Below are 13195 nucleotides of genomic sequence, written 5' to 3' on the forward strand. Positions count from 1 at the left end.
GTTTATAGAATTATTAGGCCCGTTATTTCTATAATTTAGCTCCAAAATCTCCGCTATGAGTCGCCACTATACTTAACGAGAAGCTGAGGTCGTGATATGACTAAACGATGGACGTACTTTCTATTTCTCGAGTAGTATGACTCAAGGGCTGGTCAGAACTTAACTACATTAGCTATATTAATGTTGTCGTTAATTTTCAAACAATCTTGGTTGGGTAACACACTTTTGTTCTATTAGAAATTATTTCAATATTATATATTTGACCGGTTAAAATAGTCAGTTTTGATTTTCCGCTTCCTTTGACATTATTGTCTACAACCATCACACATGCGTGACATCGTTGATGCTTTCTCAAAGAAGTAACCTAACTACCATGAACATTTGTTTCGTTGAAAAATTTATTCATAAAAATAATCGATTTTGCAAATACGATATTTCACACGAATGATCACAGCAGGTAGAAGCATCAGAGGATGACGTACAGCTCCGTGACATAAAAACTTTATATTCTTCATTGATATTTTAAAAGTTCATTACGATATACAACATCTAATTAATATACAGAGCACAGTGTGCCGGAGGGACGTTTGTTTCTAAATAAATATTTTTTTAAACATATAGAACTATGTTTTTAAAAGTGGCGAGAAATTCTGCAGAGCCAGTTATCTGGAACCGAAACTTGGAATTTATCATTTGTTGTAAGGCCCGCATCTGAACTTGATATAGATGTATGCTATCTTTCATCGATATACGTTGATACGCTTGTCTAGCCACAAAATTTTATCACAACTTGATATCTTTCCGTACATCAATTTTCTTTATATTTCGAATTACACGCGTCAGGATCGATCTACCCTTAGAAAATGTCGATATTAATCTTAACCTTATTGACCTCATCAGTATTATTAACCTTGGTGACAATAATAACAGATGAAAGCGTGTCTGACTTTATGTGAGTTTAAGATTAGCCATCCTTGCTTCGCTCTAATCGTTGGCTCATCAAGCTTTGAAGAATCGTACAACACGGACGACGTACTGTTTGCATATCGGACACTCGGACATTTGTTTACCGCAATTAATACAGCAAGCCATATGTCCGCATTCCAAGATTACACACTCGATCGGTGCGTCCCAACAAATTTTACATATCTCTTCTTCGCTCAGTCCCTCCACGTCTGCAATAATTTATTCATTAATAGTTGCGATCTAAATTTCACGAGGTAATAAATAAAATAGCAAATAAGGACGATGATCGAAACCAATGAGGAAACTTGCGAATATTTCGTGTGTTACAATAGCAATTGTATACGTGTATTTAAAATTACAAACAGCTGAATAAACACCGTGGCGCGTGAATATTGCGATCTATAATATAAAGTTTATTTCATCTCACCCTTCCTAGACTGCTTGTATTCCTGCCACAATCTGGACACTCTGTTAAATAGTTCTTGCCTCTCTATGCAGCCTTTGTAATCTACACGATTTGTGCTCAACAGACTTTTTAATTGTTTAACACTTAGATACTCTAGTTCCGACGCTTCCTTTATATCCGATAGTTGCACTTTGTCTGACCACTGCAAAGAAATGGAATTGGCGTGACTGGATATGCGTATACAAAGGGCGTTGCTAATTGAAAATATTGGGTATCCGTTCGCATACCGTAGGAATTTCCGTGACCATGTCTGATTGTACCACGTTTGAAGTTTCAGAAATGTCATCCTGTTCGGTAATTATCGGCTCCGGCGCCGCATCGGTCGCACTGCTATCACACTCAAATACTTCCTCTATTTCGACATTATTATTTCTCGTCGGGCCCTCGCTAGGCGATTCATCAGTACTAAGTGGCACACTAATGATCGGACTACTGTCACTTTCGGTTACTTCTTCCGCGATTTCGACGTCTTCGTTTCCCATGGGATCGCTTGGGGGATTCGCTTGTGCCCGCGTGTCATCATGCGTCACCTCACTTTCGGTACTGACGTTTGGCATATCTTCTGTTCTGTTTAAGGAAAAGTCGACTCTGGACCTATTAAGAGAATTATAGTGTCTTAGAACACGTCTCTGTTATCAATATTTCACGAATATTTTGTCGATCTTTTCATCATGTTTAGTCAAGTCATTAAATGAATGAAATAATTCGAAAATCGGCAATGGTAAGTTTTAAGACACATATACAAACTACTTTGTTTCCTTTTCTATGATAATCACCTTTTGAGATAATAGCCCAAATCGACTAATGCATTATCTTGCTACCTATTCTTGTCTATCTTTCTCAAATTATTCAGTCACTGGACTGTATTATGATATTTTTCGAAAGCTTTGAGAGTATTATATATACTTGCGAAATAAATAAATAAAACGTACAGTGGTTCCCTGGTAGTATTTTGTGAGCTGACATTTGTACTATAGTCGGTACTCAAGCAAGGGTCAGTTCCATTAGCAAAAAGCATTAGTACATGCACCAAATCTTCTTTTTCTGAAATCAAAGTCTGATCTTGTCAAGTCTTTTCCACTGTGATGTACATTTAATATTTTCTTTGGTGGAACAGTATTCTTATTACTATATATGTAGCTTTATCAACATGTATTCTCATTTTGACTTGAGGATATAATTCGTTTGAACTTAAATTTGAAGAAAAAAATGAAAAAGAAAAAAATATATATATATTTTTATATGTATATAACAGTTGTCTTTCAGCTTAGATAATGATACTCTAGATCATTGTAATAGCAACTATAATTTTTTTTAATATTGTATAAAAAACATTGCATGTACTAAGAGATTACATTAAGTTCACAACAAGAAATCTTCCTCCATTTTCAGCTTGCCTGATATCACCACAAAAGAACAATTCTATAGGATTAATATTTCTTAAGAGAATACGTTATTATATATGAAGATATATTAATTGGCAAAATAACAACACACGTACCAACACATCCCTTGATGGAAACCTTTTTTGCCACAAGATATTGCCGCAAGTCTCTGGAACGCATTTGTCTAATTTGGTTTCTCACAAGGGGTCTTCTGGATAATATACTGCAACTGTCGCAGGTAAACACTTTGTCCAAACGTTTGATCACGCATTCAGAACAAAAGTACCTCAGACAATCCATACATTGTTTCTGAAGAATATAGGAAAAAACAGGCGTGTGATAACCATCGCGTGATTACTCCTCTGTTTATCGATAAAGTAAAACAACCCAGTTGACGGAAGAAAAAATCTGAGGTGCCTCAAGGAAGGTTAGTTTCAACTCCAAGAAGTAGCTTGAGGAAATTCACCGCGTTTACTTATCACTAAATCATGGGTGTAATCAAGGTTGTGAGTACACACAATACCATGTGAGTTAGTTTTAAATAGATAAAGAATCATTAGCATATTTCGATGACATTTATGCGACATAATCAAGAGACTTTCTTTCATCATCCGAGTTACACACGCAGCCCGACATTGCGATTTGTCGAATCATTGCCGACGAAGAAGTGGAAGTTTTTCCTCACTCACTTTCCTCTTAAACAAATTGAACTTGGTACTACACGCTTCGCAAGCCATCTCACTGGGATTGCTGACGCTGCTCGTTTGTCGGCCTAAAAAATGATTTCTCGTGAGACTCAAGTGAGATTACAAGCAAGAACGTTTAATCGGCGAACGAGATCAACGTTACACCGTGCGACTTTACATAAATCAAAGATAAAGTGAGGAGTACTGCACGCACGTCGTAGAGGCGACATAATAGGAGTTGTAACCTTTTTAAATCGATATCATCAGTGTTATCGGTGCAGTATGGCGGAGCCGGGGAAAACACAAAGCGTTGCGTCGAAGGAATGCCGTGATATACCGTCGCCTCTTCTCGTGATAACTCGTATTTAATTATCATGCGAATCAGGAGGCCGCGATATATCTTGGCTGTCATAGCGCGATGACCGGATAACGTAACATGTGATTGAATTCTGCGGGAACTTTGTATCCGCTACGGTGCATCTCTTGCCGTTGTTAAGTCGGTATCATATCATCGCTCAGGATCGTCCATTGAAAACTGGAACTCGGCTCAATCGGCTCGAAGAGATCAGGATTCGTTGAATTTCAATTTTTATCCTCAATTCCGAATTGGTGGCGTGTTTACACTAATGCCGTTGTTACAGCTAGAATATTTTCATTATTAATAATATATTTCCTATTAATAATATATAAGAGAGAGAAGCGTTTAACGGACGCCTTAGTTGTTGTTTAGCTTACCGATGAATGAATTTAACAGGTCTAATGGAAACACTGATCTGCGGAGAAAAACGCGAGATGGCATCGTTAGCAGTCCGATTAAATAGTTGCGATGAAGGGAGACGCGAGATGGCGGTACCAGTTTCTCAACCGTTCAATCAGTTTAGAAAGAAAAAAAATGCGAAATGGCGTCGGCGCCACTTTTTTTGGAAAATTTGTACGCAGCGAGCCACGCTTACACCACCGAGTCTAGCTTTTGTTTCGCTAAACTACAACTGTCGATAAGACGCAATCTTATTCAAGGTAAGCTCGTATGAATCGTTAGACAGTAAAACGTTATGGATAAGTATCGCGTACACGCGAATAAAATACTCACAACTGTCTTGTAAATAATGTAACACGCGCCACGAGTATCATCTCTTTTTTTCGGCAAGTTATTGGTACTTTGCGCGACGACATTTCGTTTATCTCTCTCTTTTGCCCGCAAAAGTAGGAACGCATATTGGTACTATGTTTATTATGGCAGCATGGTACATTTCCCGAGCGCACGATACGCGTTAATGCCGGGCGTGAAATTGCGCACGGATATCGAAAGAAATTCGCACTGAAAAGTTCGAATCGTTATCAAGGGCCACCTTGAGTATCAATTTATCTCGGCGTACTTTGTGCAAAAACCTTCAGCGCGTTTTCTCAACCGACGTTATCAATTAACAAGATGGCCGCCTTGAGATTGATTTGGATACTGATGTTCGCACATTACAAGATGTATTACAAGCACGAGACACTTCATCCATGCCTCTGTAGTTGTATGTGAGCAATCGTTACATAAATGACCAAATCAATAAAAGAGAGGGAGGAAGAAGAAGAGAAATAATATTCTCACTGTACAATAAATAAAAAGAAACACTTCGATCGTTGGAGCGCCAAGTTTTACAATATCGACGACTAGCCAAACTTTCGTAACAGTTTCGGGCATACGCGGTACACTGAGAGAAAAACGATCAAATCAATTTCGCGATCGTTCTCGTATAATTTGTTTCATTGTTCTAGCAAGGAAGTGAAGAGTATTGTCATTATTTCATTATGCAATTATAGTCACAAGCGCGAAATAATTTGTTCTCAGTGTATCACATATATGGTGAGAACTTACTCTATCTCACTGTGACGTGATTACGGTGTATATCTCAACACTATCGGCTTGAAACTAGAAGAACCAGTGCCGTTGCTTTAACGGATAAGCCTTCTTTTAGAGCACTTGCGAGCACGCACGTCGGAAGGTACTCGATTCGTATTTTCAACGTTGATCACGATTGTCCGATTCTCGGGCCAAGATTTAAATTAAACGGGATTGTATCGTCTTTTCTCGAAAGCAGATTCAGACAGTCCCATTTGGCAGACGCTATACACGAAACCGTTGACAGTCGCGGAATTGCGATTACCTCAAGCAATATCGGCGCGAGAATCTAAAGTCGGCTTTCCTTCGTTCTTTGGAAGAAGAGATTTCGCCTCGCTTCGCGCGATGGAAATCCGCAAATGAGGCGACACACAAAGCGATTTCCGCACGAGTCACCGTACACGCAATTATACACAATTGAGATTCGATGTAATTACATAGAAGGGTGTACGGTGTCTTTTGTGCTTTGCATCGATATCCTCGTGGAAGCCTTCTCGTCATTCGGGATTTGATTCCAATCCTCGTCCTCTTCGTCTTCGTGCACCGAATCTTTCCTGAAAGAGAAACGTTTTTCAAAATGGAAACGCAAACAGAGACAGGAGATGAACCTTTCGAGATATTCGATCATTTATGGAGAATCTCTGAATCAATATCAGAATCGATAGCATACTAACTGATACTTGTTGGTGGACGGCAGAAAGAGGGATTTCGGGCAGTCCTTGAAGTAGGGCCAACATTCCCCGTGAAACTTGCCACGATTTTCCGCCTCGACGTATTCTTTGAGAAGATTCGCGAACGGCGATCGACTAGCGCTAAACAGAGGGAAAAAGAAGAAAGAGACAATTAACGGTCGGTTTCACAATGGGACCAGACGGACTTACGTGAAGAACAGCTTCAGCATCTCGCCGATCAGACCGAAGTTGCTCAGAGAGTGGCCCTGGACCTCGCAGATCGCCCTCAACAGGCACGCTTTCCCGTTCATCCCCAAGGTGCTCAGCATGTCCTCGGCGGTACCGTAGAGCAGAGCCCTCTCGCCACCGTGAAACGCGTTCTTCGGCGGTATTATCTCTCGTTTGTGCAATCTGCGTTTGATGAACGCTGCGATGAAATCCGCCATCATCATGCCGGCCTGACGGCTCTTCAGGTTCCTGTCGAAGGCCGGCGGCAAGGCGCCGTAGGGATTCTCGTTGTCGGTCAAACCCAGCTTGTCGAAGTCAACTGTGAATTCAAATCGACGATTCCATGAAATTCCGTCTGTCGAACGATCATTTTCATAGTATCGTTTCTTTTTTCTTCTTGAAGAATCCGCGCTGATACAGTCGAACTCACTCGTGAACGGTAGACTGATGGTCATATTGCTGAGGAAACCGTAAGGCGGATGCCTGACGAACGGCAACGCCAACGTCGGTGTGATTGTCATGACGGTGCCGGGCGGCAGTGCGATCCGGCCGTCGTTCGTGAACCAGAAGACCCTCTTCTGTCTGTGGTGAGAGGAGTCGCCCGTAGTCCCAGACGACGATTCCTTCAGGACGGCGAGACTGAGCAACAACAAAAGCCCTCTTCGCGTCATCTCGCTTGCTCGTACAGCTGCAATTACAATCGAACGGTTGCAAAATATCCGGTATATCTTGATACTTTTTGTTGGAACAATGATTAGTGCCGAAAACAGCTATAAATTATAACGATGGGATTAATGATTTTTCCCTCTCAGTATATTCTAGGATTAATATCGGTGTTTGTTTCCTCTTTTCTTCTCTCTCTGTATCTCTTTTGAGAGATTTCACACCTCTTCAGATACTCGATAGTTTGGAGTTACGAGTCTCGTATAGATTAGCTTGAAGATTTTATTTACGTACATGCGTATTCGCGTTATTTTCCGCGCGGCGTTTCAAGTAGGCCGTACGACAGATCCCGCGGAATTATTTGCGATAAATCCCACGTCGATGCGGTGTGTATATTATGTATTGCACAGCCCACGACTTACGGTACTCGGTGTGAATCTCAGATGAACGTCGCTGTCAAGGGGAAAAGCGACAGGTAGATTTCGCGCATATCGCCTGGCTACATCCTGTTTGCGCGCACGACGACACGAACATTTTCGCTTAATTGATATTCGGGACGAGAGCGCCTCGAGCTATCGCGCTCCAGCGCGAATTCGGCATTGGTAATTTAATTTGTGGGTAAAGAGGGTAGAGCGACTACCGCACCTATATAATACGCACGCACGCACGTACGTTGTGTCGTCGCATGCGATCGGTGTCCGTAATCAAGTCGCTAAGAAAAACAATATTTTTTACTATAACTGTCGTCACCGATAAACATATTTTTGCCCCGAAAAATCTATTAACAGAATAATCAGAATATTATATATTTACGTGATTCTCGTAAAAACTTTATTTACATGACTTACTTTGCAAAACAGTTTTTTCTCCATATTGTATAATTTCAAAAAATGGAGCTGACTGGTTTTTGCACCGAGTCCTTCGATTATTTTCAATACCTAATTATCATTTGCCTATTCCGCGCACACGTCCAGAGAAATGCGGAAAAAAACCTATGGAATCCATCCGTCGCCAAAATCCGCGGATCAACAGTAGGAGAAATCCACCGCACTGAGCAAAGTTTCTGATATTTGTGACTATAGTCGCGCAATGAGAGGCAATATTATAGTCGAGAAAATTAATGTTGCAGTCTAAGTGCTACTATAGTATTAATGATAACAGCTGAAGCATTTTCTTATGAGGAAAACATGGGAGGAGGATTGTTCTTAAATCTTATTTTAGCAGTTTTTTCCTCTCCCAATGCCCGCTCTCCGTGGAATTTTCATTCGGCGTGGCGTGCTTCTCACACGGTGATTACACGCTTTCGCAAAAGCGTTCGGGCCAATGTACGTCACGATATACATTACCGGCTAAATCGCGCAGCGTACCGTCTTAATTATGATAAATGCAGCTCGCGATCGTTACCGCGTCCTCTCCACACGTCGTCGTCCCTACTTACGGGACGTTACGTGTGGCCCAGGTTCACTAGGCTTCGGCCATACGACCAGTTCACGAGGTTCCTTTGATCGGTGTAACAGTATATAAACTGCAAAACCGTACTTAAGGGGAACTGCTCTAGAAAAACGCGAGAGCCGCGTGTCTGTCCGTATATAGGAGCGACCGGCACGCACACACGCATGCATTTCGTATTTATTGTGGGAAAGGAAAATGTTCCCCTTAGAACATAGGTACTTCCCCCTGATATTTTTTGGTCTTTTAATTCACATACGAAAAAAGTAACAGCAACAATACGCGTATAAAGATATTGTCACACTAACATTGTAGTAGCGCTTCTGTTAGAGAAATGAACGCGACAGAAATGTCTGTCGAGGTGGACCGAGCGAGCTCGTTTCTATACGATCGTGCCTCGAATATTGTCACCGGCATATATACGTTAAAGAGCAATATTTTATTCGAAAAGATAGAAAAAAACGTATCGTCATTTTTCGAGAAATCGGCGGAGCGATCGCCGTTGGCCGAGTCGGTTTGATCTAGATCGAGACGGGCGGACTGTCCCACATTGTCTAACACGGCGAGAGTGAAGTTCGGCGGCGAATAAGAAAGGTGGGCCGACCGCTAAGCGCATCGCGCGGAATACCGAATGATTGACCCGCATATTTTGACACACGTGCGCGCGTTCATACGAACGCACGAAACGACAGGCCAGAATTAAACCGCCTGCAATTAGGTAGGAGGAACCGCGAGTTTTTGCACGAGCACCGTTAGCCACGTTGGAACCGGGTCGATTTTTTAAGACCTTTCCAGCGGTTCGTCGTCCCGAATTGCCAATTCGCGATCGACGCGATTTGGTGATAACGGTTGCCGGACCATCGACGGCGATCCCGTCCGACTTGTAGGGTAACCGGTTGCTGACATTTTCAGCAGCGAAACCGTCGGGATTCTCTTCGAAATCGAAACGACCGAGTGCTCGCGTAGTTTGCGTAACTCTAATTGCGACTACAGAAGCTGATTGAATGCCGGCGAGTGAGTTTCGCGCGATGAAGCGCCGTGTCGTTTACGGTCTCGCTTCGGACGTTTCGTTTCCGCCAAAGTGCACTGCGCCCGATTTTATATGCATCTGTACACGTATACAGATGAACATTTTATGTTCCTTCACATCAAAATGCAGCGAATTCCTGACCTAGTGCCTTCTATACTCGCGCTTAGTATCGGTAGTAACGGTAGTATCGTTAACGTAGTCGCTGTACTTTTCAAGTACCGCGCTCTCGGCGACCTTTCGTAAAAAAAAAAAAAAAACGGATAATAAACAATACGTTGTATCTGTCTCTGTTCTAAACCCGTCGCTCGTCTATCGATCGTTTGCACATACACACACGCATTTAACGCTCGCAGTTTTCTTGTACCAACTAATGCCCGTAAAAACTCTGTGAATGATTGACACGTTAGCTTGTTACGTTAAGTCGATGATGTCACATATGAGCGAATCAATCGAGCCAATTGACGAAAATCACGATAATTATCCTCCTTCGTAATCGATAGATTCTCAAAACGCGAGTCTCGAGAGAGACATCTTACGACTGTGCACGACGTTGCAGGCATCTCGTCGGATAATTAATTTATATTAAATAATTCGCGCGCGTGTTTGCACGTAACCATGTATGACGAAGAATAATCGCGCGCTCGTAATCAGCTACTTTCTAAATACAAACGACACGTGCGGGTGTTTAGCATGTAAATAATTAAATTGAAGAGAAAAGCGGCAGATATCCTGTATGCAAAGCAAAAATATGTTTATATACAAATGATAATATATACAAAGTACACTGGGAGAAAATATTAGGTTCATCTCACAGTAAATTACAGTCATTTTTAATACTTTAAAACTGTATAACTTTGTTTCAGACTTGACAGCAGAAGACATGTAGCCGACCCCGAGTTTCCGGGTTTTCGGTGAGTCGAAAAAATGAATAGAAAAAATGGTAGATGATGTATGTAGAGATTTAAAACAGAATCCAATAGATTTTCACTTCATTGTGATATTGATTGAAAAAAAAAAAACAAAGCCAATGAAATAGAATTATTTGATAAAAACAAGAGGTAAATCTTGAGCATTGTACGGATTGCGATCGTTGCTCTCGTAATAGAAATGGTCGGACGGCACGCTAATATCAGCACGCGGCGCGAAATCGAGTATCCGACAAACGCAAGATCTACCGCAGTGCTCGCCGATGCGTACATACACCTATCCGTACGAAAGCGAACGTGGACGTCCCGCTGCATCTGCACGACCGTGTCACATATACGGTTATGGCAATAGGGTACTCTTATAGAGGTCGACGATAATATCACGTAATTTTATCCAAGGCGGATTAAGTGAATTTCTTTGATCGTTATCGACCGACGATCGTTTCTTCTCCGGGAAAACAGCTGAGGGATTAAAACGCCAATATGCCTGAATGTCGACAATCGATTCAACCGTTCAATTAGCCGTTAGGCAAAAAAAATCTGATTCGTGAAATCGATCGAGGGGAATTGTGATCAATCAATCACACAGACATCGAGGCGAGATTCCGTGTCGAGGAATTGGCTTGGACGGGACGGATCGACGACGTCAGCTGCCGAAGATCCTTCTGGCATCTCCACGCACGACGATGCGAGGACGATCAGGTCGAGGCCACGGCCCGGATACGACGGGGACCGACTGAGTTCAGACTCGGGTCTGAAACCAGTCGAATGGGCCCAGCTGTGCGCGAGTGAGTAGGCCTACGGAAAATCCGGGTTTTCAGAGAGGCGCGAAACACCGGCACGCGAGGTCGCCAATGTCCTGACATGTGACTCCGCTAAATAGGCCCTGATATTAGACGCACGCATCGCGTGTACGTAAAGGATGTGATAATAATAACAACTCGCGTAAAAAGAGGAAGGGTAAACGAGCGCAAGGTACTGACATGTTAATCGTGAGTCAATTACCAGGTAGTTGAATTTGTGTTAAGAATGTGAGCGGCAGATTCGTCGTGTTCCACGCCGATCAACATTTAATGAATCTTTTTTACCGAATCAGTCACATGCACCGGCCTGTTGTTTAATCGCGACAGTTTGAACATGGGGGAACAACGGTGTAATCTCGCCTCGTTAATTTTAATTGGATTTAGCTGTATCAGAAATTTGATTCACACTGCTCAATTGCTGGAACGGAAGGAAAGAGGAGATATTAACTACCGAAAACACAAAGAGATCGCGAGGCAACGAACCGCGATCGATGTTCCAATTACTTTTCCACGTGTATCGCGAGAGAGACGGCACCGTGAGTAAGATATCAATTCTTCAATCTGGTGTCGATTTCAGAAAATACCCGCGTGTGCACTGCGAAAATATACCTATACAGGGATTCCGTTATTCCGTATCCACGCCATGTGGATGCCTTCGATCAGTAATCATAAGCCTCGCGCGTATCCACTACACGTGCCTAACCACGGAGATTAACCCGTTCGCGCTCGTCCCCGCGGGATCCACCTGTCCAACGCTTTTTCAAATAGCGATGTTAATAAAAAAAAAGAGAGAGAGAGGGAGAAGGGAAAGAAGAAGCAACACGAAGGAAAAAAGTTTTTGCGTCGAGAAGTTTAATGCTCGATTAAGTCTAGCGTTACCGCGAGGAAAGAAAGAATGAGAGAGAGAGAGACACAAGTATTTTGTAGCCACTTGCTGACGAGAAAATTTCATTACGAGAATATGAAAGTACATTTCGCCGTGGAAAATGTGAAAAATAAATCAAATAGGATACAACGCGATCGTCCGATAATCCCCTCTTGACGATTATGCGAGAAGGTCGAAAAAACCAAGAAAGAAAGGGAGAAAAAGAGGGAGAGGGTGAATGAACATTTAAACCATCTTATCTAACGGAGGCAACACTTTCTCGCAACATAATTGCACGCGTTATCTCACCTTTATTCAACGGCGATATCCCCGTGACGGTGCGCTGATATGTAGGGTAATCTTGATACACACTGATTAACAGAGCTTATTAACAGAGCTGGGGCGCACTGTGTCTGCGCCGCTCGGTCCTCCGCGACGTGGTGGTGCGCGACCCGTCGTCGCGCGCGCGCGCGCGCGCGCGGCGATACAACCGCGAGAAACGGATCGTCAATTATCCTCACGCATGTCCCTTATCTTTCTCGCCCACCGTTTGTTATTGCCGCTTATCGCGCGCCGCGCATTGTCGGTCGTAAAAATTGGAACGTAAGAACGAAGTCGCGATCCAGGCCGCGCGTTCGTGCTATCCGGAGAACGGATATCGACCGACGCACTTCTCGAATCGCCCGCGATCTATCATCGCACGGATCGTCGTCCGATTTTATCCGAGCTCGTGTTTGCGACAATTTCGAGTTTCTCTCTCTTCGAGAATTATGACGTCGTAATAGCATATACGTATATATATTGATGTACTCCTCTTTATCAACGGATTCACTCGTATCAATTTTAAGCGATTCTCTCTGCAAACATACCCCCCCCGCGTTTTATCTCCGACGTCGTCGAGCAGTGTTGGCGCGATTCGTCGATCTCGCTGGCTTTGATTAATCACTCCTCCGCGATGATCATCATCGATTTGTCTAGACTCGATTATCCATTCTCAGCGAGGCCACTATCTGTCTTATCGTCGACTCGAATCTGTCCGCGATTGTTTCGATTCGGCGGATGTGCACCGGATTCGGTCCCGTGCGTTCACTCGCCAAGTCAGTCCACTGCTCTCGCGCCGACGTCGCGATACCGACTTTCAGAGTAACCGCGCGCGTTCCCGCACGCGC

The 13195-nt window shown here is 43.0% G+C and overlaps 2 protein-coding genes and 1 long non-coding RNA gene across 5 annotated transcripts; 1 reads left to right on the top strand and 2 right to left on the bottom strand.

The window, feature by feature from the left end:
• Positions 1-239: 239 nt before the first annotated feature.
• LOC106746080 (E3 ubiquitin-protein ligase RNF34) lies at positions 240-4158 on the bottom strand. Of its 3 annotated transcripts, none has more exons than XM_014622276.1 (7): positions 3718-4158; positions 3507-3589; positions 2934-3126; positions 2365-2476; positions 1660-2026; positions 1394-1574; positions 240-1175 (listed from the first exon to the last, which is right to left on the bottom strand). In XM_014622276.1, exons 1-7 carry the CDS (start codon positions 3731-3733, stop codon positions 1000-1002), a joined length of 1128 nt encoding a protein of 375 aa, XP_014477762.1. In that variant the 5' UTR covers positions 3734-4158; the 3' UTR covers positions 240-999. The 3 variants fall into 3 exon arrangements, with proteins under 3 accessions (XP_014477762.1, XP_014477764.1, XP_014477761.1); XM_014622278.1 differs by having other exon boundaries at positions 3749-4155; XM_014622275.1 differs by having other exon boundaries at positions 3682-3756.
• LOC106746084 lies at positions 3613-10453 on the top strand. Its single transcript, XR_001374574.1, has 3 exons — positions 3613-3697; positions 4258-4520; positions 10296-10453. It is a non-coding gene; the product is annotated as an uncharacterized LOC106746084 (long non-coding RNA).
• LOC106746081 lies at positions 4718-13175 on the bottom strand. Its single transcript, XM_014622279.1, has 5 exons — positions 12336-13175; positions 6721-6978; positions 6273-6609; positions 6066-6203; positions 4718-5945 (listed from the first exon to the last, which is right to left on the bottom strand). Exons 2-5 carry the CDS (start codon positions 6959-6961, stop codon positions 5825-5827), a joined length of 837 nt encoding a protein of 278 aa, XP_014477765.1. The 5' UTR covers positions 6962-6978; positions 12336-13175; the 3' UTR covers positions 4718-5824.
• Between the last annotated feature and the right edge of the window lie 20 nt (positions 13176-13195).

This window comes from Dinoponera quadriceps, unplaced genomic scaffold (genome assembly GCF_001313825.1).
Source record: "Dinoponera quadriceps isolate SergipeBrazil2010 unplaced genomic scaffold, ASM131382v1 scaffold1782, whole genome shotgun sequence".
Lineage (NCBI taxonomy): Eukaryota > Metazoa > Arthropoda > Insecta > Hymenoptera > Formicidae > Dinoponera > Dinoponera quadriceps.